The sequence below is a fragment of the Somniosus microcephalus genome, chromosome 7, assembly GCF_052327205.1.
Source record: "Somniosus microcephalus isolate GS21.2 chromosome 7, FLI_Smic_1.0, whole genome shotgun sequence".
In the NCBI taxonomy this organism is placed as follows: domain Eukaryota; kingdom Metazoa; phylum Chordata; class Chondrichthyes; order Squaliformes; family Somniosidae; genus Somniosus; species Somniosus microcephalus.
Genome location: NC_140993.1, coordinates 277,491,310 through 277,516,540, shown reverse-complemented (window position 1 = coordinate 277,516,540; position 25,231 = coordinate 277,491,310). Strand labels below are relative to the sequence as shown.

At 49.2% G+C, this 25,231-nt stretch overlaps 1 protein-coding gene across 7 annotated transcripts in view; it reads left to right on the top strand.

Moving 5' to 3' along the window:
- fbxl2 (F-box and leucine-rich repeat protein 2) overlaps positions 1 to 25,231 on the top strand; it is a 321,753-nt gene that overhangs the window by 114,739 nt on the left and 181,783 nt on the right. For all 7 annotated transcript variants that reach the window (XR_015079120.1, XR_015079121.1, XM_085993892.1 and 4 more), the window contains exons 6-7: positions 813 to 881; positions 956 to 1,051. Coding sequence is in view for 5 of the 7 variants with exons in the window: in XM_085993892.1 (XP_085850018.1) it covers positions 813 to 881; positions 956 to 1,051 (165 nt within the window). In the remaining 2 variants the exon portion in view is untranslated. The remainder of the gene's footprint in view (positions 1 to 812; positions 882 to 955; positions 1,052 to 25,231) is intronic.

The following is a 25,231-nucleotide window of genomic DNA, read 5'->3' as shown; positions in this document are numbered from 1 at the left end:
GTTAAAGCTGTTCAGTGAAGAAAATGTTGAAAGCTCACATGAAGCATCTTTTCCCCCACTTAGCAAAGCTCCCATTCTATCTCTTATCCTTGGTACAAGAAGCCACAGGAGGGAAGAAATAAACTGAATTGGCATTGACTGAGTAACTTTACCTGGATCTGCTTCTCTCAGTACCAGCTCCTCCACTGGGTGGCAAAGTCAAGGGGGTGGCTGTGAATATGGGTCGGGGCGTTTACATGGAGGGAGAGACTGAGGGGATGCGAGGAGGGCAGTGAACTCGGAAGAGAAAGAGCACAATGAATTGAGATGGAGGTTGAAATCACTGAGGATGAAAATTCACTCGGTGCTGAGCCTGAGGAAGGAAAGCAGTGAAGATAGCTCGTTGAGAAAATATTTATGGTACTTGGGTGGGCGGTAGAGAATGATCCTCTGAGTGAAGAAATTTCTCCTCATCTCAGTCCTAAATGGCCGACCCCTTATCCTGAGACTGTGACCCCTGGTTCTCTTCTCCCCAGCCAGGGGAAACAGCCTCTCAGCATCTACCCTGTCAAGCCCTCTGAGAATCTTGTATGTTTCAATGAGATCACCTCTCATTCTTCCAAACTCCAGAGTGTAGGTCCATTTTACTCAATAAATTGATGTACCTATATGTTGAGAAGCAAGACTTCATTATTTACCTGAAATTAATAATTTTCTGCTGTCAAAAGAACTGCAGAAAAGCTACTTTAACAGAGAGGATTTATGTTTTTCAGAATACTTGTATTTTGTATTTAAATATTTTGAATCTGCAACTTGTTTCTTTTTTCCTTTAGGACTTTTGCACAGAACTGTAAGAATATTGAAGATTTAAACCTCAATGGTTGCACAAAAATTAATGATAGGTAAGTCAAATGTGTTTAAATTGGTTTGATTTGCAAGGTGAACAATATTTTGAGTGTTTCTTTTCCTTTGGCAGCACCTGCGTCAGCCTCAGTAAATCCTGCACTAAACTGAAAAACCTGGACCTCACATCTTGTGTATCTATAACAAACAATTCATTGAAGGCTTTGAGGTGAGTAATGTTTAGCTTTCTTCTTGGATTATTGTTCTTGTATCTTTTTAACCACAAGGTGCAGTGTTTTGTTTCATCAATTTTCTTCACATTTTAAGTGTTAACTTTTAGACTGCCGCAGGTCCAGGGAAATAACTCTCTTGCTGGGTTGGCTGATTGGAAGTTTCCAGCTCTTGCTGATTGAAATAAACATTATTGCAGTAATATAACTACTCAAAAAGCAGGAGTTACTTTATTACACTATTGTAATATTCAGCCTATACTACAGATACACTTAATTAAATTCCTTTTCTGTTGTCCCTTTTTCTTTTTTTTTAGTTTAATTTTACTCCCCCCCCCCCCCCCCCCCCCCCCCAATCTAACTTTCTGAAGTCTTTCTTTTTTTTTTAAAGCTGAGCTTTTAAGTTTAGTTGCCTCCTTTCTTCCACCTGGCTCTCGCCATCCATTTTAAAAATAGAAGCAACTTTTTATTTTTGAAAATAGGAATTAGATTGGCAGGGTCATGAGTTTTATTATATCAAAAGGGGAACGAACAGCTGTCCAGAAATGAGTATTGATCATTGGACCATAGAGGAGGAGCAAGCCCAGGTGACTAAACTTATTCAGTGATTATAGTGTGCAAGGGATTAATTATAAATGTTATCCCGAATACTTCGAAGTGCAAAATCATCAGTTATTGCTTTTGGTACACCTTTTAGGAAAAAAGACTTGGCCGAAGGAGTTGTACTGTTTATAACTCCAGCAACCCCTACATCACTTTTGCAATACAACTGCTGTGGCTAATATTGATTGTACCAGCAATGTCCTATGGAGAAGGCATGTCCAACCTTTTGGAATATTGACCTGAATGTGTACCACAATTACTGAATGAGCCATGTATGATTAACTTGCTTTTGAGTTTGGCACAATCAAAATTAAACATCACGCCCAGCTCTATCTATTTTGAGTCTTTTACAGTTGTTAGGTGAAGACATCTCCACCGCATTCACTTTTTGTTCCTTCACACTTCTGTCTCCCTTCATTCTCCACTTGTTTTCCTCTTCCCCCTCCCCCCCCCCCCCCGCTGTTCTCTTATTTTTTTTCTCTCTACTTTTCCTGTTCTCTTCTGTGTTCTTGCTCTGATCTAAGCCTTCTCCTATTTCTGTTTGCATCTATGGGCTGGGAAGGTGGTGGGGGGAAATGAAACGGCAGCATCAAGAGTCGAGATGGTTTTGAGGCAGCAGCATTGGTGGCTTGCAAGTTAGGGGAGGGTTGGTTGGTGAGGCAAGAGATGTTATAGACCAGAGGTTCTCAACTGAGGGTCCATGAGAAGATTTCAGGGGGCCTGCCAGTTGGTTTGTCCCATCAATATACAGGGGAGATTACTGATGTTGGCGTAAGCATCAATATCTCCCATGTATATTGAAAGGAGTGGAATAGTCTCAGCTATACAAAGACTGCATGCGCAGTCAATTCAGGTTCGTGCTGTTGGACACTATTTGAACGCTAAGACAAGTCCCTGTGTGTGTCGCTGACTTTTACAGCAGTATTTATCTCTAAGTTTTTTTTTGGACCCAGCCCTATTGCTTCCATGTTAAAAACCACTCGCTGCTTTTAACTATTAACTTCTCTTTCGGGGTATTAAAACCTGAGTTGGGGGTGGGGAAATCTGCGAGTTAGTCCAGTGATGCATGGGCCGAGATGGTGTGAGCCTTCCTTTCAACCCTTTGCTTTCCCCTTATGCAGAGCTGCCCTGTGTCTGTTGGAAGCCGCTCGCGTGTTTGAAAAGCGCACGATCAATGGAGAGAGTGCGTGCGTGCGCACCACATGCTCTTGGTGGGGGAGGAAAGAAAGAGACTTTCCAGACTCTGGACCTGCAGCAAGTCTGTAATAATCAGGCTCTGGTGTGACTCTCTCCCTCAATGTCTTCAGTCTGAGTCAATAAAATAGCTGAAGGCGTTATCACGATTTTTCCCGTGCCTCAGACCCTGAGCTTTATATTCATGGCCATGTGCTTCTCTGATGGACAGATAGGCCTAGTCTGGACGCTTATGTCCTTTTTGAGATACAGCCGGCTATTGTGAAAGGGTTGGGAAGGAGGAAAGTGGGGTGCTGCCTTTGTCACTAAAGGATTTATGGCGATGAGGTCGAATGGGTAAAGTCGCTCAGGGCCCTGTTTATTTCTCCATTTCTCTCGTGCCACCCACCCCCGCCATTACTGGTGCTGTTAATTCAAGTCACTGGCTTTCATCACAGTGTTGGGGTTTGGTATCGAAATAAGAGGGAAGTTCTGTTTCCGAAATGGACCTGGAACTTTAGTCCAGTCCGATCGAGTGTGCACTAAACGAGCCTCTGGTGAGCACTGTGCCAGTTGCTCCTGGTTCATTTCCTGTTGAGCAAATGGTTGATGGGGTGGAGCAGACCTTGGGCAGCAAATGGGCGCATATGTAAATTTAGGATAAAAACCAAAAATGCAGGAAATTGTCAGCAGGTCAGGCAGCATCTATAGAGAGAGAAACAGAGGGAACATTTCAGGTCAATGACTTTTCATCGGACGTGAAACATTAACTCTGTTTCTCTCTCCACAGATGCTGCTTGACCTGAGTATTTCCAGCATTTTCTGTTTTTATTTCAGATTTTCAGCATCCGCAGTATTTTACTTTTGTAAATTTAGGACTTGATAAATTCTTCTTTATGTAAGGTGTAATAGAGCTATTAATAACTAATTAATTTTTATACAGAAAATATAATTGTTACAGGGGGTCAAAGGTTGAGAGCCCCTGCTATCGACACTGCCATGTGGTCAGGAAGTGGGGTGCTGGGGTCATGTGAGTTACCTGTATTTGGAGGGTGGGCTGTTGTGTAGGCAGGGTTCAGGTATGCTTATGCTCAGCAGTGCTGCATGAGCCTATTGAAGGGCTGCTTTGGTTTGCTCCCACTACCAGCACAGAGCTGCATATGGGTGAGGTGAGCACTCGCCTCTGGAAAAGCCTGCCAGCAGAAACAGCTGTTCTCCCAGTGAGGGTTAGAAATAACTACCAGACAGGCTGTACTGCTTGCTGTCACAGTGGAACTACTTGAGGGATTAACGATACTGCAGGCCAGAACTGGAGGAGGAGAGCAGCACTGTTGGGAGTGAGAGGTGCGTATCAGTTAACCGTGCTTCTGCTGGGAGAGCCAGCAGCGCTGTCTAATTGTAAGTTTCATTCTTCACTGACAGATCAGCTGTCTTCTGATGGCAGGTGGTTGTTTAGTCAGGAGCTGTTGGGCAGACCGTTTGAAATCGTAAAGTGGACCAAACTCGGCTCTTGGGCCAGGGGTTTGGACACCCCAGTGGAGTGTGTCTTTTAAGGGGAGGGGTAAAGGGTAAACAGCAAATGGAGAGCCGATTCCTGTCAATAAAGGATATGCTTTCACATTCTTATTTACATACGAATCAACATATGATCTTTAACAGTGAAGGCTGATCCTATTTAATAAAAAATGGCCACTTTTTTTGGTCAGTTAGTGTGGAAGTGTCAATAATTTGCATTTAAGACACACCAGAAAGAGCTCGTTTTGTATTCATTTTTTAGTCCTGAAACAACACATTGCTTTTTTCGCAAATATCCTTTATGATCTCAAGCTGACAGGTTTGAACATTTTATTTAATACTAATGAAGCTGATAAATGATGGCAGTATAGTTTATTTTAATGTTTTTCCATACCTGCATAATTTTAAAACCATAATGAGCATGTCTTTTACATAATTAAATGCTGGCATTTAAGGTGCCCATTAATCATCTTTGTCCACAAGCTCTTGTTTCAGTGTTCAATAGTTGGCCTTTGATTTTGATGCAGTAAACAATTGTCTGCAGACTCATCAATTTTATATTATATCCAAATTAATGGAAAACTTTGACATCAACTAGTAAATTTAGACTTTTCTAATCATGTGTTTAACAATTTCTGAAAGAAAAGCTGGTTATAAAGCTTTGCTGATAAAGAGCCATTTCTTCCTTTATTTGTATATGTTATGCTGAAGCATAAATAAATGAGTAGTAAAATTTAGACTCTGTTGGATAAATTATGTTTGTATATCCATACATTCAAAAGAAATCTCTAGTCCAAACCTTTATTAATACTAGGCAGGCAAGATTATGTTTTATTTCATTTATTGCCAGGAGTAAGCCTAGCTCAAGATGTAAATTGGGAAGTTTTTGACATTCATACAAAGCCTCAGCTTTCCCTGGCAGTAGATATAAATGGTGTCTCCCAAAGACATTTTTTCATTGCCATATTCAGTAAGTTGTCTGTCTTCAAGGTTGGTCAAGAAGTTATTGATTAGTTTATTATTTTTGCCATCATGATGCCATGCCCACTTTCAAGCACTGTTCCAAATGTCAGTGGAAATTCCTTGTTGGTGCCTTGCATTTTGGCATCAAAGCACATTACACAACTTGTCTGCCTTAACTGATCTCGGAGACTGGCCAGACCATCACTACCACCTCCACCACCATCATCACTGAAAGGCTAGTCTCAAAGACTACATTAGCAAGTGAAGTATGCCCGTGAAGCTGCCCTTGTGCACTGACCTATGGATGGGAGCCTATCACTTAACTCAATAGAATAAGCATCCCCTGGTTCCAGAACCTGTCCTACCACAATAGCAGTGGGTATTGAGAAGCAAAATACTGCAGATGTTGGGAATCTGAAATAAAAATAGAAACTGCTGAGAGACTCAGCAGGTTGGGCAGCATATGTGGAGGGAGAAACAATGTTAAAATTTCAGGTCAATGACCTGATGAAAGGTTATTGACCTGAAACGTTGACTCTGTTTTTCTCTCTCCACAGATATTGAGAAGCAGCCTTGTTCACTTTAAATGATCAGTTCAAAGAAAAGTTGTAAGTATTGAATTAATAGTCCAACTATCCCAACATTCTTAATTTTTTTTTAAAAGCCTGATGCATATTTTTTATTTATCACACTAATTTTTTTTAAGTTTTAAAAACATTTTTACGCTTTTTTGAAAAAAGAACGAAGTAACAAAGACAGTCAATTTGGAGTCTACAATGTCCCCCAGCAATTGGAAAGTACCTTAATTGACACGAGACAGAATGGCCTGGATCTTTCAGTCAGCAGTGAAGGAACTGCACTCGCCGTTCACTATGCTGACAGCTGCCTAGAGCTTTCGTGTGCTTTTGAGCAGAGACTTGCTGTTGTCCGGCATCTGATCCAGCGCGGCCCCCTCTCCAGGGGATCTGTGGTGTGTGAGCAGGACAAGCAACAGCGAGGCTCTTCAACCAGTCAGGTTGAAAAATCCTCAGACACGCAGATTCTAAACCAGGAAGTATAAAATAGATTTAAATCACGTACAGAAAGCGACAGAAAGATTAGGAAATAAAGATGGGTTAAGAGAGAGAAAAACATTATTTTAATCTCCAACACCAATTAAATTCTGAAGGAATGAGACTCCACACTTGCAAAATTAAATTTGCAGGACTAGAGAGGTTGTTTGGCAGTAATTATGACTTACCACGCCATTAAAAATTCACTTACTCCTGAATGCACCAGCCCTAACTTTCTGGCATGTTTAGTGGGTAAGTACCACAACTTCATGCCCTTGCATTGATTTCAATGCTGTTTATTGGCTCGGTACTGTTATAGCGCAGCCTGTGGAAGAGCAATTTACCTGCGCACGTGCGTACTCTGGAAGTTGATGTCCGATTTACTCCATAATAACTGAGTTCTGTTAGCCTCATCGTTATTCTCACCGCAAAATCCGGGCCAATGTCTAATTGCTGACGGACCTTGCTAATTGCACAAAAGAAAGCCAGAGTTCTGATATGCAGCTTGAAGGGCAATTAAACTCCCACCTCAACCAACATTTCTGTAACCGCAAATTTGACTTTGCGGTACTAAAGGGACAACGCTTCACCTTACTAGTGGGTCAATACATTGTGCATTAGGTGGTCCTACCTTTAGAAAGCATCTATTTGAGTAACACCATGGAATATCTGTATTATATAAGCATGCTTTTAAAATAATGAGCTACAGTCTCCATAAAAGTCCACATACGACCAGGATTAGAGCCCAATTGCTAGTTCGTCAGTCAGATGCTATGCTGTGTATAAAATATTTTCTTAACTTCAGTCTCTTGAAATTGTAAATCCAGTAGTTGGTGTCTAGAATGAGGGGTTATAGATACAAATCTAAACTTAAGAGATTCAGAACAGGGAGCAACCAAAACTTGTTTGCACCGTTGAAGCTGTGTAATTTACTTGCAGGGTCAATATATGGGAACTGTGATTTAAAAACACCTTTCTTTCTCTGGTTGTGGATGTCGCTGGCAAGGCTGGCATTTATTGCCCATCCCTAGTTGCCCTGTTAGTCATTTAATATAACTGAGTAGCTTGCTAGGCCACTTCAGAGGGCAATTAAGAGTCAACTACAGTACATTGGTATGGGACTGGAATTGCGTATAGGCCAGATCAGATGAGAATGGCAGGTTTCCTTCCCTAAAAGGCACTAGTGAACGAGTTGTCTGATTCTCGTTAAAAAACCCAGCTCCTTGGATACTGTTACTGATACCAGCTTTTTAAATGTGAGTAGGACTATTTGTTTGCTTGAAGTAAACTCTGATATGGACTAGTTGAGCCGAATGGCCCGTTTCCATGTGGTAACTTATTTGTATTTCTGTGTAATTCTCAGTTATTGTAAAATAATTACCAGAAGCTCCTGGTATTATAGCACATTTGAATGATTATATGAACCCAATCAGAATTGTGTATAATTCTTGTTGTGCAATTAAACCCATATCTTGTTTAAATGTGATATCTTCTATTGTTAAGATGTCAAATGCCATCTGTTGAAGAGGAAGATTGGTCTGTAATTGACACATGACTGATGGTCACTTTCTGCTTTTTATGTTTACTAAAGCAGCCATCATCCCTCTAATCCTTCCCTCCTCATAAATTTCCAGGTAGGATGCCAGCAACATTGGTGCATTCACTGCCAGATTATCACATTCAAACCCTGCTACCTCAGGTATTTACCTGGCCTTTTTAATTTCCTTGCTCTGCAGTGATCCCAAAATTGTTGGCCCTGAATTTTGGGTCAAGATCCTTTCAGAAGAAAAGCCTCATCAACTGATTGCAGACGCTACTCATACAAGTCTGCTATTAAACCATCTTCAGTACTGGTTGACAAGTCTCCTAATTAATCTGTGTCTAACCTGATGCCTCATTATACTAACCTATTGCTTGTCCTCTTTGTTAAAGGGCAAATTCTGCTCGAGCATCCCTAATCCCATTAGATCAGTGCAACAGTGAGTTTCATAATTGTGCCATTTCTACTTCTAAAGTAATGTTCCAAGATCTTAATTCTTTAATTGACAGTTCTTTGTACTTCATATTTCAGCCTTCTGCAGTTTCAGATTATTTATCCAATAGCGAATCTCGCCCCTGCCCCGTCTGAGAATCATTTCCTGGAAAGGCTGTAGAAATTAGGTTTAGAAGCCTCCTTTGCCAGTCTGGTGCCACTTGATGATTTACCTGGGTTTGGTAGATCAGTAGCCTCTGATCTTCACTAAACAAGGAGAGTTTCCAGTTCCTTCTCACTGTTTGCTTAACTTTTTTTCTAAAGCTGTGAATGCCTGAGCATTTTTCCTATGGTAAGAATTTGATTTCCTTTCAATCTGTTTAAACAGCCTAGTTGGATAGCAAACTGAGAAAAACCTTGACAAGGTACAGACTTAGTGAACATAGCCTGGCGATCGAAAAAGGCAGACACACCCGGCTGCCAAGAGAGGACAGGATATGCTCTCACTGCAGTCAGGGAGCGGTGGAGACAGAGATGCACTTCCTCACAGCTTGTGGAAAATATCAGGGCATCAGGGAGAATTTCTAACAAAAATTCACACAAATATGCCCTGAATTCAGAAATTTGAATGACGACCAAAAACTCCCATACCTACTAGGGGAACAGAGAAACTGTGTAACCTTAGCGGCACACTATGTTACAGCTTGCCATAAACAGAGGGACAACCAGTAAACCTGTGGTAAACCACTTTTGTCGTTCACTATCGTTACACTATAGTTATCACTGTTATATCGTTACTCTATGGTTATCACTGTTCACACTGTTGTATCACTATACGAGGTCGCCTCTTGTCACGCTGTTATACCTGGGCTGACCACCGCTGACTCCGCCCATGGCTCCACCTACCTGCCCAGGTATAAAGGTGGTCGACTGGCTGGTATTCCTCCTTGTTGGATCCGATCACCCACGAGGGTGGGCTCTGTTATTTAGCCAATAAAAACCTATAGTTACTTTCTTAACTTGTCGCTTTTCATTGGATGAATTGATAGGTATATCAATTTTATTGGCTAAATTTTAAAATGTCGACACTTGAGCAGTCAAACGAACAGCCAAGCGACCAGCCAGACTCCCAGCTACAACAGCCGAAGCAGCCAGCCTGGCTGCGAGCCCTCCGACCACCGTACCTGGATCTAAACCCACAGGCAGCAAACTCAGCCCTCGACTTCGAACACTGGCTGAGCTGTTTCGAATCCTACCTGGGAGAATCCGGCGTGCCTCAGAAATCCATGCTAAGAGTTCTGACCGCCCAAGTGAGCCCTAAAGTATTCGCACTCATCCGGGACCTTAAAACATACGAAGCCGCCATCAACCTGCTGAAACAACAGTACCGGAGCCCGGTAAACTCCATGTATGCCAGACACCTCCTAAGATCCCGCCCGCAATAGCCAGGAGAGTCGGTAGATGAATTTTTACGGGCGCTACAAGCACTCGGCAGGGACTGTGACTTTAAAGCGGTATCAGCGGCAGAAAATACTGAAGATAATGTCCGCGATGCCTTCGTGAAAGGCCTGCGGTCCGACTACGCATGGCAAAGACTTCTTGAAGCAAAGGACCTTGACCTGAACACAGCTGCAGCCCTCGCTCGCTCCCTAGAAGTGGCCCATCGGGACCTCGAGGCGTACTCCAGGTACAGTAATTTGCGACCCTGGGACTCGGGACTGACCCCGACCGCGATACACCTCGCAGCGCCGCCCCTGGGACTTACCTCTGCGTCGGCGTCCCGGACCCGATCGGGACCGCCACCCCCGGTACCGGCTGCGACTTCGGACCCCCGCGATCGGGCCGCCGGCTGCTTCTTCTGCGGCCAGGCGAAACATCCCAGGGCGCGCTGCCCAGCGAGAAACGCGACGTGCTCAAGCTGCCTGAAGAAAGGCCACTTTGCTAAGGCCTGCAGAGGCCAGCAGTGCCTCATGCGAGTTGTGGGGGCGGCCATCTTCCATCAAGGCCACAGATGCCAGCATCCCCACGTGTGAGTCATGGGGGCGGCCATCTTTGATCCAGGCAACCGACACCAGCAGTGCCTCATGTGAGTTGTGGGGGCAGCCATCTTCTCCGCCATTTTGTCCAACCTCGTGGGCGCCGCCATTTTACCCTCCACGCTCGACCGCCACCTCGCCTCCGGACTCGACCACCGCCTCACCCGCAGACTACGGCAGCTCGCTGAGCCACACACTAGCCTCCGTCACACTGGACCAAGCCCGCCCGCACCACCTGTCCAAGTCCATGATGGACATCAAAGTAAACGGCCGCGCCACGACCTGCCTGTTCGACAGCGGAAGCACGGAGAGTTTCATCCACCCAGACACGGTGAGCCACTACTCCCTCACTGTCCGGCCAACGCGCAACCGGATCTCGATGGCATCGAGGTCCCACGCCACAGACATCAGCGGCTACTGTGTCGTGACCCTGTCGGTTAAGGGCACGGAGTATAAAAATTTTAAACTCCTCGTCCTCCCCCAGCTCTGCGCTGCCGTCCTACTAGGGCTGGACTTCCAATCCCACCTCCAAAGCGTCACTCTAGCATACGGCGGACCCCTCCCCCCACTCACAGTCGACAACCAGCAGCCTTTAAACCGCCCACCGCGTAACACCTGCGGCCTATCCACCCTCAAGGTCCCGCCACCTTCCCTGTTCGCTAACCTCACCCCCGACTGCAAACCCGTCGCTACCAAGAGCAGGCGGTACAGCGCCGGGGACAGAGCCTTCATTAGCTCTGAGGTGCAGCGTCTCCTGAAGGAGGGCATCATCGAGGGGAGCAGCAGCCCCTGGCGTGCCCAGGTCGTGGTCGTTAAGACCGGCAATAAAAACCGCCTGGTCATCGACTTCAGCCAGACCATAAACCGGTACACCCAGCTGGATGCATACCCCCTTCCCCGCATATCTGATATGGTCAATCAGATTGCACAATACCGAGTATTCTCTACCATCGACCTTAAGTCGGCCTACCACCAACTCCCTATCCGCCCTGAGGACCGCCAGTATACCGCCTTCGAGGCGAATGGCCGCCTCTACCACTTCCTTAGGGTTCCCTTCGGCGTCACCAACGGGGTTTCGGTCTTCCAAAGGGAGATGGACCGGATGGTTGACCAGAACGGGCTGCACGCCACATTCCCCTATCTAGATAACGTCACCACCTGCGGCCGCGACCGGCAGGACCACGATGTTAATTTGGAAAGATTCCTCCGTACGGCCCAACGGCTGAACCTCACCTACAATAAGGAGAAATGTGTGTTTAACACCTCGCGCCTTGCCATCCTCGGCTGCGTAGTAGAGAACGGAGTCATCGGCCCCGATCCCGAAAGAATGCGCCCCCTCATGGAGTTACCCCTCCCCCACTGTCCAAAGGCGCTGAAGAGAACCCTGGGGCTCTTCGCCTACTATACCCAATGGGTGCCCAATTATGCGGACAAAGCCAGACCCCTCATGAAGTCCACATCCTTCCCCCTTACGGAGGAAGCGTGCGCTGCCTTCTCCCTCATTAAGGGAGACATTGCTAAGGCCACAGTGCACGCGGTGGATGAGTCCATCCCCTTCCAAGTGGAGAGCGATGCATCCGACTTCGCCCTAGCCGCTACCCTTAACCAGGAGGGGAGACCGGTGGCCTTCTTCTCAAGGACCCTACAGGGCCCTGAGATCCGACACTCGTCGGTCGAGAAGGAGGCCCAGGCGATTGTGGAGGCTGTACGACGCTGGAGGCACTACCTGGCAGGCAAACGATTTACCCTCCTCACCGACCAGCGTTCGGTCGCTTTTATGTTTAAGAACAAGCTGAGGGGTAAAATCAAGAACGACAAGATCTTGAGGTGGAGAATCGAACTCTCCACCTATGATTATGATATCTTGTACCGGCCAGGTAAGCTGAACGAACCCCCTGATGCTCTATCACGAATTACATGCGCCAACGTGCAAATTGATAGACTGCAGACCCTCCACAACGACCTCTGCCACCCCGGAGTCACCAGACTTTACCACTTCATTAAGGCCCGCAACCTGCCCTACTCCATCGAGGAGGTCAGGACCATGACCAGGAACTGCCAGACCTGTGCCGAGTGCAAACCGCATTTCTTTAGGCCGGACAGAGCAAGCCTGATCAAGGCCACCCGCCCCTTCGAGCGCTTGAGCATCGATTTTAAGGGGCCCCTCCCGTCCTCTGACCGTAATGTGTACTTCCTCAACATTGTTGATGAGTACTCCCGTTTCCCCTTCGCCTTCCCCTGCCCAGACATGACCAGTACCACGGTCATTAAATGCCTGAACGACCTCTTCGCCTTGTTCGGGTTCCGAAACTATATACATAGTGACCGGGGCTCCTCCTTCATGAGCGAGGAACTCCGCCAGTTCCTACTAGCAAGAGGTATTGCTGCAAGCAGGACCACCAGCTACAACCCTCGAGGGAACGGCCAGGTGGAAAGAGAGAACGCGACTGTATGGAAGGCCGTCCTCTTAGCCTTAAAGTCTAAGGGCCTCCCAACCTCCCGCTGGCAGGAAGTCCTCCCGGCAGCACTGCATTCCATCCGGTCACTACTTTGCACTGCCATTAACGCCACCCCCCATGAACGAATGTTTGTTTTCCCCAGGAAGTCGACTACGGGAACCACACTACCAACCTGGCTGACCTCTCCGGGGCCCGTCCTGCTGCGAAAGCACGTGAGGGCCCATAAAACGGACCCCCTGGTCGAGAGGGTGAACCTCCTGCACGCCAACCCTCAGTACGCCTATGTGGCATACCCAGACGGGCGGGAGGACACAGTCTCCTTGCGAGACCTCGCACCCTCGGGCATTCCGGAGACACCACCTTCACCCCCCCCCCCCGATTCCAGCTCAGGTAGACGGCATGCCGGAACCCCACGAGCCCTCGCCGACCACGCAGACACCAGCATCACCACCGGAGAATGCAACACCGCCGCTGCGACGATCGGAAAGGCTTACGAGGCCTCCGGACAGACTGACATACCAGAACTGGTAGTACACATCACCCCGCCGGACTCAAATCTAAACAAGGGGTGAATGTGGTAAACCACTTTTGTCGTTCACTATCGTTACACTATAGTTATCACTGTTATATCGTTACTCTATGGTTATCACTGTTCACACTGTTGTATCACTATACGAGGTCGCCTCTTGTCACGCTGTTATACCTGGGCTGACCACCGCTGACTCCGCCCATGGCTCCACCTACCTGCCCAGGTATAAAGGTGGTCGACTGGCTGGTATTCCTCCTTGTTGGATCCGATCACCCACGAGGGTGGGCTCTGTTATTTAGCCAATAAAAACCTATAGTTACTTTCTTAACTCGTCGCTTTTCATTGGATGAATTGATAGGTATATCAAAACCTAAGAAAAGAGTATATACAAATTATACAAATGTATATTTATACACTCAGGTACATATCTGTTTATACACTGTATGAATAGATCTGCGTTTATGTGTTCAACCATAAATGTTTTTCGATGCTTTGGCAACATAAGATGTACCTTATCATGCCAATAAAGCGATTTGAATTGAATTGAATGGTAGTTGTCCAGTTTTTCTCTCTCATCCATTCTCTGTAAAAAGCAAACTCAGTCTTGGTAACATAACATTAATTATATTGTTTTTAGGAATTTAGGTCACTTAAGATTTGCGGTCACCGGTGTTTGGTATGCTTGTTCTTAGATTCCTGCTTTTGTGTTTCTGTTTTGACCGTTTCTCCCATTATTCCTCTTTACTGACATGAGATTGAGTGGCAGCTGGTCTGCACAAATTCCACATTGAGGATCTGTTGTGGATAGTCCAGATCTGGTGCACTTTCTCTTTATTTGATGGCTTAGCTCTCGTGTGGTCAGTGCTTCCTTGCAAGGTTTTTTCCCCCTTTTAATGTCGTATGTGAAGAGATTGAGTAAATGATGCGCCATCAATTACTCAAAAGACTGAAGTTGAGCGAGTAACAATCAGGCTTTTATTAACTAAAGAATGAAGGTCTTGTCTCGAGTGGTCGACCCGTCCAGAATACTAAGGGACTGGGAGGTAGTCACTTATATACCTGGAATAGTGGGAGGAGTCAGCCGAGGCATGTCCAGACCTGTACCTAGTGGAATACACATACAGACACAGACAGGTATGACAGTGGTTTACCACAGTAAACTAGGCCTGTATTCTCTTGAATTCAGAAGAATGAGAGGGGATCTCTTTGAAGCATACAAAATTATTACTGGGCGTGATAGGATGGATGCTGGAAGAATGTTTCCCTTGGCTGGGGAGTCTAGAACCAGGGGCCACAGCCTCAGGATAAAGGGTAGGCCTTTCCGGACTGAGATGAGAAGACATTTCTTCACACAGAGGGTGGTGAATCTTTGGAATTCTCTACCCCAGAGGGCTGTGGAGGCTCAGTCATTGGGTATATTCAAAACAGAAGTCGATAGATTTCTGACTAGTAAGGGCATCTAGGGATATGGCGATAGGGCCGGTGAATGGAGTTGAGGTCGATGATCAGCCATGATCTCATTGAATGGCGGAGCAGGCTCGAAGGGCCGAATAGCCGACTCCTGCTCCTATTTCTTATGTTCTTAATAGTGGAAATGCCATTGAGCATCTAGGAAAACGTCCATTTAAAATATTCCCATAAGTGGTATAAACTTTTCATCTGTTGGTAACTGTATTTGGGCTGTGATATCTTGGATGTTGTGTTTTATTTGCAATTATTGCTCTCGCAAAATATATGGCCCACTTTATTCAAGGTAGACGTGGTATATATTGCAGTCTCTTGCCTGCCTTTGGGAAATTCAGTTGGAGGATAAAGAATCCATGAAGCTCTCATGAAAGCGGAAACAGTTGATCCAGTAACATGTACTTAGGATCAGAATTACCTTAAGTCTCATCTAACCCATGCATATGACGAATTGGTAAGGTATTTCGATCATTTGGTCGATGGATTTCACCCAAACCTGAGCTGCTGTAATTTTTCATTTTGCAGTGTAATTGTTTCATATGCAAGGTTTATTTTTATCCTATACAGACTTTTCCATGTGTATATAACTTACCCCTGTTCTCCTTTTTTGTAGATACAGAACTTTAAGACAGGAAAAAAAAATTGATCAATGACTGACACAAACATCATGTGTGCCAAATAGTAATAGCTTTCACGTCTTAGCAGCAGTGGAGTATTCCCCGCTGTTAAGAGTTCAGGTAGTGGTTTTATAGAGCTGCAAAAGACTATATTAAAACAGTGGTTGTTCAAACAACTGAAACTGTGGTGGAATGGCCATGAACTGTACTGGGATAACTAAAATAAAGCAGGTTGCAAGTCCAGCAGATTGAAAGATTTTAGTGCATGGAAGTATAAGCTTCACATGCCACTAACTTCAAAGCATTTAAAATGAAAAGTGGCTGAAGTGAGGCTGAATGAAACTGCTGTGTATGCTGTCATCTAGTGTTCAGTTTTGGAATAATAGAGCTGGTCAAGCCAACAACTATCACTTGCATTTCTTTTGCACCTTTTAATGTAGCAACGTCCCAAGAGGCAGAATGAACACTGATTAGTAGTAGAGTTAGAAGAGATGACCAAAAGCATGGTCAATGGTAGGTTTTGAGGGGTCTTGAGAGTAGGGAGAGTGATACCAATGCAGAAAAGTTTAGCAGGTAGCTCCAGAGAGTAAGGTAGAAACGGCTGAAAGCTTTGCCATGTACAGTGGAGGGTAGAAAGGATACACAGGAGGTCAGAGTTGAAAGACCAAAAGACACTGGATGAGACTTGGGACTTGAGACGACAGAGGTAGGATGAGGACAAGTATTTTGAATTCAATGCATTGGGGGCTGTGAGCCAGTGTAGACAGATATAAAAGGAGCTAAATTTGGATGTATTGTAGGGTAGAGCTTGGGAAGGTCGGTGGGGAGAGCATTGGAAAGACCGACATGAAAGTAAAGAAAGCATGAATTGCTATTTTGGAGGTGGTGGATAAGCTATGGGTTTGAAAATCCGCTCCAGTCGAACAGGACATTAAGTTTGCACATTGTTGCATTCAGCCCAAGTGAGTTGCTGGGGAGTTGGACAAATTCTCATATAGCACAGATGGTGGTTGTGGATAGGAGATTGATGGCAGATTGATAGATACGGGAGAGTTATCCCTGGTTTCATGGCCAATGTTTATCCCTCAATCAACATAACAAAACCAGATTATCTGGTCATTATCACATTGCTGTTTGTGGGAGCTTGCTGTGCGCAAATTGGCTTCCACATTTCCCACATTACAACAGTGACTACACTCCAAAATACTTCATTGTCTGTAAAGCGCTTTGGGACGTCCGGTGGTCGTGAAAGGCGCCATATAAATGCAAGTCTTTTTTCTTTTATACATGGTGTAATCTGACTCCATTACTTTGCATGATGTTGATGAGAAATACAAACATTGAAAAAGAGAGGCAAAGGATGCAAGATTAGGTCATCTGAGGTAATGATGCAAGGGCAGGAGGAGAAGCCACTGCTAGGAATGTAGAAAAAAGAAAAGTGATGGGTGAACGGGACTTGGTGTGAGTTAGGATATGGCAGTAGAGTTTTCTATGAGCCAACTTTATGGACAGTAGAAGATGGGAGGCTGGGGGGGGAGAGAGAGAGAGACTGGGGGGGGGGGAGAGAGAGAGACTGGGGGGGAGAGAGAGAGGAGACTGGGGGGGAGAGAGAGAGGAGACTGGGGGGGAGAGAGAGAGGAGACTGGGGGGGAGAGAGAGAGGAGACTGGGGGGGAGAGAGAGAGGAGACTGGGGGGGAGAGAGAGAGGAGACGGGGGGGAGAGAGAGAGGAGACTGGGGGGGAGAGAGAGAGGAGACTGGGGGGGAGAGAGAGAGGAGACTGGGGGGGAGAGAGAGAGGAGACTGGGGGGGAGAGAGAGAGAGGAGACTGGGGGGGAGAGAGAGAGAGGAGACTGGGGGGGAGAGAGAGAGGAGACGGGGGGGAGAGAGAGAGGAGACGGGGGGGAGAGAGAGAGGAGACGGGGGGGAGAGAGAGAGGAGACTGGGGGGGGAGAGAGAGAGGAGACGGGGGGGAGAGAGAGGAGACGGGGGGGAGAGAGAGGAGACTGGGGGGGGAGAGAGAGGAGACTGGGGGGGGAGAGAGGAGACTGGGGGGGGAGAGATAGACTGGGGGGGGAGAGAGAGAGACTGGGGGGGGAGAGAGAGAGAGAGACGGGGGGGAGAGAGAGAGAGAGACTGTGGGGGGAGAGAGACGGGGGGAGAGAGACTGGGGGGAGAGAGAGAGAGAGAGACGGGGGGGAGAGAGAGAGAGACTGGGGGGGAGAGACGGGGGGGGAGAGAGAGAGACGGGGGGGGAGAGAGATAGAGACTGGGGGAGAGGAGAGATAGAGAGACTGGGGGGAGAGAGAGAGACTGGGGGGAGAAAGACTTGGGGGAGAGAGAGAGACTGGGGGGGAGGGGGAGAGAGAGAGACTGGGGGGGAGGGGGGAGAGAGAGAGACTGGGGGGGAGGGAGAGAGAGAGAGACTGGGGGGGAGGGAGAGAGAGAGAGACGGGGGGGAGGGAGAGAGAGAGAGACTGGGGGGAGAGAGAGAGAGACTGGGGGGGAGGGAGAGAGAGAGACGGGGGGGAGAGAGAGAGAGACGGGGGGGGGAGAGAGAGAGAGACGGGGGGGTAGAGAGAGAGACGGGGGTAGAGAGACTGGGGGGGAGAGACTGGGGGGGAGAGAGACTGGGGGGGAGAGAGAGAGAGAGACGGGGGGGAGAGAGAGAGACGGGGGGAGAGAGAGAGAGATTGGGGGAGAGGAGAGAGAGAGAGACTGGGGGGGAGGGAGAGAGAGAGAGAGACTGGGGGGGAGGGAGAGAGAGAGAGACGGGGGGGAGGGAGAGAGAGAGATGGCGGGGGGAGAGAGATGGGGGGGGAGAGAGAGAGATGGGGGGAGAGAGAGACTGGGGGGGAGAGAGAGACTGGGGGAGAGGAGAGAGAGAGAGACTGGTGGGGGGGAGAGAGAGAGAGACTGGGGGGAGAGAGAGACTGGGGGGAGAGAGAGACTGGGGGGAGAGAGAGACTGGGGGGAGAGAGAGAGACTGGGGGGGGAGGGAGAGAGAGAGAGACTGGGGGGGGAGGGAGAGAGAGAGAGACTGGGGGGGAGAGAGAGAGACTGGGGGGGAGGGGGAGAGAGAGAGAGACTGGGGGGGAGGGGGAGAGAGAGAGACTGGGGGGGAGGGGGAGAGAGAGAGACTGGGGGGGAGAGGGAGAGAGAGAGAGAATGGGGGGGAGAGGGAGAGAGAGAGAGACTGGGGGGGAGAGGGAGAGAGAGAGAGAGACTGGGGGGGAGAGGGAGAGAGAGAGAGAGACTGGGGGGGAGAGGGAGAGAGAGAGAGACTGGGGGGGAGAGGGAGAGAGAGAGAGACTGGGGGGAGAGGGAGATTTTGATCTGTCAAAATTGAGATTAGTCCTAGGAGAAGGAGAAGGAGACAGACCATACCTTGGGCCAAATATGTAACAACATGTCACAACCTGAGGACTGTTTAAAATTAAGACTGTTTAAAATGAATATTGAACGTACCAAATGAAGTACAAAGACTGTTTAAAATTAATATTGTTTAAAAGTAATATTGTATGTACCCAACAAATGTCAAATCGATTGACACCTACAGAATGTTAGAAAACTGTACCTTTTTGCAATGTAAGCTTTGGCAATATGGTTCTCTGTAAACTTTCATGCCAATAAAGCATTTGAATTTGAATTTGAATTTGAGAGAGAGAGACTGGGGGGGAGAGAGAGAGAGACTGGGGGGGAGAGGGAGAGAGAGAGAGAGAGACTGGGTGGGAGAGGGAGAGAGAGAGAGCTGGGGGGGAGAGAGAGAGATGGGGAGAGAGAGAGAGATGGGGGGGAGAGAGAGAGAGATGGGGGGAGAGAGAGAGAGATGGGGGAGAGAGAGAGAGATGGGGGGGAGAGAGAGATGGGGGGAGAGAGAGAGATGGGGGAGAGAGAGAGAGAGATGGGGGGGAGAGAGAGAGAGAGATGGGGGAGAGAGAGAGAGATGGGGGGGAGAGAGAGAGAGAGAGATGGGGGGAGATAGAGAGAGATGGGGGAGATAGAGAGAGATGGGGGAGGAGAGAGAGAGATGGGGGGAGAGAGAGAGATGGGGGGAGGAGAGAGAGATGGGGGGGAGAGAGAGATGGGGGGGAGAGAGAGAGATGGGGGGAGAGAGAGAGAGAGATGGGGGGAGAGAGAGAGAGAGATGGGGGGAGAGAGAGAGAGAGATCGGGGGGGGAGAGAGAGAGATCGGGGGGGAGAGAGAGACGGGGGGGAGAGAGAGAGAGAGAGACGGGGGGGAGAGAGAGAGAGAGAGAGAGACGGGGGGGGAGAGAGAGAGAGAGAGAGAGACGGGGGGGGGAGAGAGAGAGAGAGAGAGAGACGGGGGGAGAGAGAGAGAGACGGGGGAGAGAGAGAGAGAGACTGGGGGGGAGAGAGAGAGAGAGAGAGAGAGAGAGACTGGGGGGGGAGAGAGAGAGACTTGATGGAGAAGTGAAATCCCTGTTCTATGCGGACGACCTGGTTCTGCTGTCTCCCACAGAACAGGGATTACAGCAACAACTAGACCTACTCGACAAATACTGCCAAAATTGGGCTCTAACAGTAAATCTAAAGAAAACCAACATCATGATTTTTCAAAAAAGGCCCAGATGTCAGGAAAACAAATACCAATTTACCCTCAGTGATACCGCTATAGGACACACTATGAGCTACACCTACCTTGGTCTAACTATTACAGCATCAGGGAGCTTCAGCATAGCAGTGAATGCACTAAAAGAAAAAGCCCGAAGAGCCCTATATGCAATAAAAAGAAAATTCTCCAACATCCAAATCCCAATCAAAATCTGGCTCAAAATATTTGACAGCATAATCCTGCCCATTGCACTGTACGGTAGTGAAGTATGGGGCCCGCTAAATCACCAAAGCTACACTAAATGGGAAAAACACACAATAGAAGCCCTACATGCAGAATTCTGCCGAAGCATCCTTCGCACCCAAAGAAAAACGCCAACAAATGCATGCAGAGCCGAACTAGGCAGATACCCACTGATAATAAACATCCAAAAACGAGCACTAAGCTTCCTAAATCACCTCAAATCTAGCTCCCCAGACACCCTTCATTTCAAAGCCTTTCAGACCCAAGAGCTAAACCCAGAAAAGAGTCCCCTGAGTCAGCTGCTACTGAAACTAAGTACTCAGCCGGACCCTGACCAGCCCCAGACCAACACAGCCGTCCAAACACCAATCCGAGTGAACCAAATCATTAAACAATGCAAAGAAACCTACCTGGAACATTGGAACAAAATAACCGAAAGCCAAAGCAGATTAGAATGTTACCGGGCCCTAAAAAGAGAATATAAACTGGCAGACTACCTCACGACCATCAGAGACACAAAACAGAGACAGACCCTCACCAGGTACAGACTAAGCGACCACCAACTGGAAATTGAAAAAGGCAGATACAAGAAATCCTGGCAGCCTAGAGAGAATAGAATATGCGATCAATGTCTGGCCGGCGAGGTTGAAACAGAAATGCATTTCCTCCTAAAATGCGAAAAATTCAACACATCAAGAAACAGATTATTCAACAAGCTAAGCCAAACAACCCCAGATTTCAAGGAATTGGATGACCTGTCAAAATTGAGATTAGTCCTGGGAGAAGGAGACAGACCATACCTTGGGGCCAAATATGTAACAACATGTCACAACCTGAGGACTGTTTAAAAGTAAGACTGTTTAAAATTTAATATTGTTAAAAGTAATATTGTATGTACCCAACAAATGTCAAATCGATTGACACCTACAGAATGTTGGAAAACTGTACCTTTTTGCTATGTAAGCTTTGGCAATATGGTTCTCTGTAAGCTTTCATGCCAATAAAGCATTTGAATTGGAATTGGAATTGGACTGGGAGAGAGAGAGAGACTGGGGGGGAGAGAGAGAGAGAGACTGGGGGGGAGAGAGAGAGAGAGACTGGGGGGGAGAGAGAGAGAGACGGGGGGAGAGGGAGAGAGAGAGAGAGACTGGGGGGGAGAGGGAGAGAGAGATGGGGAGAGAGAGAGAGATGGGGGGAGAGAGAGAGAGATGGGGGGGAGAGAGAGAGAGATGGGGGGGAGAGAGAGAGATGGGGGGGAGAGAGAGAGATGGGGGAGACAGAGAGATGGGGGGGAGAGAGAGAGATGGGGGGAGAGAGAGAGAGAGACGGGGGGGGAGAGAGAGAGAGAGAGAGACGGGGGGAGAGAGAGAGACGGGGGGGAGAGAGAGAGAGACGGGGGGAGAGAGAGAGAGAGAGAGACGGGGGGGAGAGAGAGAGAGAGAGACTGGGGGGGAGAGAGAGAGCGAGAGATGGGGGGGATAGAGAGAGAGAGAGACGGGGGGGATAGAGAGAGAGAGACGGGGGGGATAGAGAGAGAGAGACGGGGCGAGAGAGAGAGAGACGGGAGAGAGAGAGACGGGGGAGAGAGAGAGAGAGAGACGGGGGGGGAGAGAGAGAGCGAGAGATGGGGGGATAGAGAGAGAGAGAGACGGGGGGGATAGAGAGAGAGAGACGGGGGGAGAGAGACTGGGGGGGAGAGAGAGAGAGACTGGGGGGGAGAGGGAGAGAGAGAGACTGGGGGGGAGAGGGAGAGAGAGAGACTGGGGGGGAGAGAGGGAGAGAGAGAGACTGGGGGGGAGAGAGAGAGACTGGGGGGGAGAGAGAGAGAGACTGGGGGGGAGAGAGAGAGAGGACTGGGGGGGAGAGAGAGAGAGACGGGGGGGAGAGAGAGACTGGGGGGGAGAGACGGGAGAGAGAGAGACGGGGAGAGAGAGAGACGGGGGGGGGGAGAGAGAGAGATGGGGGGATGGAGAGAGAGAGACGGGGGGGATAGAGAGAGAGAGACGGGGGGGATAGAGAGAGAGACTGGTGGGGAGAGAGACGGGGGGAGAGAGAGAGAGACTGGGGGGGAGGGAGAGAGAGAGAGACTGGGGGGGAGAGAGAGAGAGAGAGAGACTGGGGGGGAGAGAGAGAGAGAGAGAGAGACTGGGGGGGGAGAGAGAGAGAGAGACTGGGGGGGGAGAGAGAGAGAGAGAGAGACTGGGGGGGAGAGAGAGAGAGAGAGAGACTGGGGGGAGAGAGAGAGAGAGAGACGGGGGGGAGAGAGAGAGAGAGACGGGGGGGGAGAGAGAGACGGGGGGAGAGAGACGGGGGGGGAGAGAGACGGGGGGAGAGAGGAGACTGGGGGGGAGAGGGAGACTGGGGGGGGAGAGAGAGACGGGGGGAGAGAGAGAGACTGGGGGGGGAGAGAGAGAGACTGGGGGGGAGAGAGAGAGACTGGGGGGGAGAGAGAGACTGGGGGGGGAGGGAGAGAGAGAGAGACTCGGCGGGGGGGAGGGAGAGAGAGAGAGACTGGGGGGGGAGGGAGAGAGAGAGATGGGGGAGAGAGAGAGAGATGGGGGGAGAGAGAGAGAGATGCGGGGAGAGAGAGAGAGAGAGATGGGGGGGAGAGAGAGAGATGGGGGGAGAGAGAGATGTGGGGGAGAGAGAGAGATGGGGGGGAGAGAGAAAGAGATGGGGGGAGAGAGAGAGATGGGGGGAGAGAGAGAGAGATGGGGGGAGAGAGAGAGAGATGGGGGGAGAAAGAGAGAGATGGGGGGGAGAGAGAGAGAGAGATGGGGGGGGGGAGAGAGAGAGAGAGATGGGGGGGAGAGAGAGAGAGAGAGATGGGGGGAGAGAGAGAGAGAGATGGGGGGAGAGAGAGAGATGGGGGGAGAGAGAGAGATGGGGGGGAGAGAGAGATGGGGGGAGAGAGAGATATGGGGGGGAGAGAGATATGGGGGGGGAGAGAGAGATGGGGGGAGAGAGAGAGATGGGGGGGAGAGAGAGAGAGAGGATGGGGGAGAGAGAGAGAGAGATGGGGGGAGAGAGAGAGATGGGGGGAGAGAGAGAGATGGGGGGGGAGAGAGAGATGGGGGGGAGAGAGAGATATGGGGGGGAGAGAGATATGGGGGGGAGAGAGAGATGGGGGGGAGAGAGAGATGGGGGGGAGAGAGAGAGAGAGATGGGGGGAGAGAGAGAGATGGGGGGGAGAGAGAGAGAGAGATGGGGGGGAGAGAGAGACTGGGGGGGGAGAGAGAGAGAGACTGGCGGGGGGAGAGAGGAGACTGGGGGGGAGAGAGAGAGGAGATTGGGGGGGAGAGAGAGAGGAGACTGGGGGGGAGAGAGAGAGAGAGACTGGGGGGGGGAAAGCAAACTCAATTGCTACTTGGCCCTAAACAGACAATACAACATTGCTGATTACCTGACCATGGTAAAGGATAACAAACTGAGAAGAACCTTGACAAGGTACAGACTCAGCGAACATAGCCTAGCGATCGAAAAAGGCAGACCAGGCTGCCAAGAGAAGACAGGATATGCTCTCACTGCAGTCAGGGAGTAGTGGAGACAGAGATGCACTTCCTCACAGCCTGTGGAAAATATCAGGGCATCAGGGAGAATTTCTACCAAAATACTCACAAATATGCCCTGAATTCAGAAATCTGAATGACAACCAAAAACTCCCATTCCTACTGGGAGAGGAGAGAAGCTGTGTAACACTGGCGGCACACTACGTTACAGCTTGCCATGAACAGAGGGACAACCAGTAAACTAAGAAAAGAATATATATAAACAATGCGAATGTATATTTATACACTCAGGGATATACCTGTTTATACACTGTATGAATAGAACTGCGTTTATGTGCTCAACCATAAATGTATTTTGATGCTTTGGCAACATAAGATGTAACTTATCATGCCAATAAAGCGATTTGAATTGTGAATTGTGACTGGGGGGGAGAGAGAGAGAGAGACTGGGGGGGAGAGAGAGAGAGAGACGGGGGGAGAGGGAGAGAGAGAGAGACTGGGGGGAGAGGGAGAGAGAGATGGGGGGAGAGAGAGAGAGATGGGGGGGAGAGAGAGAGAGATGGGGGGGGAGAGAGAGAGAATGGGGGAGACAGAGAGAGATGGGGGGGAGAGAGAGAGATGGGGGGGAGAGAGAGAGACGGGGGGGAGAGAGAGAGAGAGACGGGGGGGAGAGAGAGAGAGAGAGAGAGACGGGGGGAGAGAGAGAGAGAGAGAGACGGGGGGGAGAGAGAGAGAGAGAGACTGGGGGGGAGAGAGAGAGCGAGAGATGGGGGGGATAGAGAGAGAGAGAGACGGGGGGGATAGAGAGAGAGAGACGGGGGGGATAGAGAGAGAGAGACAGGGCGAGAGAGAGAGAGACGGGAGAGAGAGAGACGGGGGAGAGAGAGAGAGAGAGACTGGGGGGGAGAGAGAGAGACTGGGGGGGAGGAGAGAGAGAGACTGGGGGGGAGAGAGAGAGAGACTGGGGGGGAGAGAGAGAGAGACTGGGGGGGAGAGAGAGACTGGGAGGGGAGAGACGGGAGAGAGAGAGACGGGGGAGAGAGAGAGAGAGACGGGGGGGATAGAGAGAGAGAGACGGGGGGGAGAGAGAGAGAGAGACGGGGGGGGAGAGAGAGAGAGAGAGACGGGGGGGAGAGAGAGAGACGGGGGGGAGAGAGAGAGAGAGACGGGGGGAGAGAGAGAGAGAGAGAGAGAGACGGGGGGGAGAGAGAGAGAGAGAGACTGGGGGGGAGAGAGAGAGCGAGAGATGGGGGGATAGAGAGAGAGAGAGACGGGGGGATAGAGAGAGAGAGACGGGGGGGATAGAGAGAGAGAGACAGGGCGAGAGAGAGAGAGACGGGAGAGAGAGAGACGGGGGGAGAGAGAGAGAGAGAGACTGGGGGGGGAGAGAGAGAGAGACTGGGGGGGAGAGAGAGAGAGACTGGGGGGGAGAGAGAGAGACGGGGGGGGAGAGAGAGACTGGGGGGGAG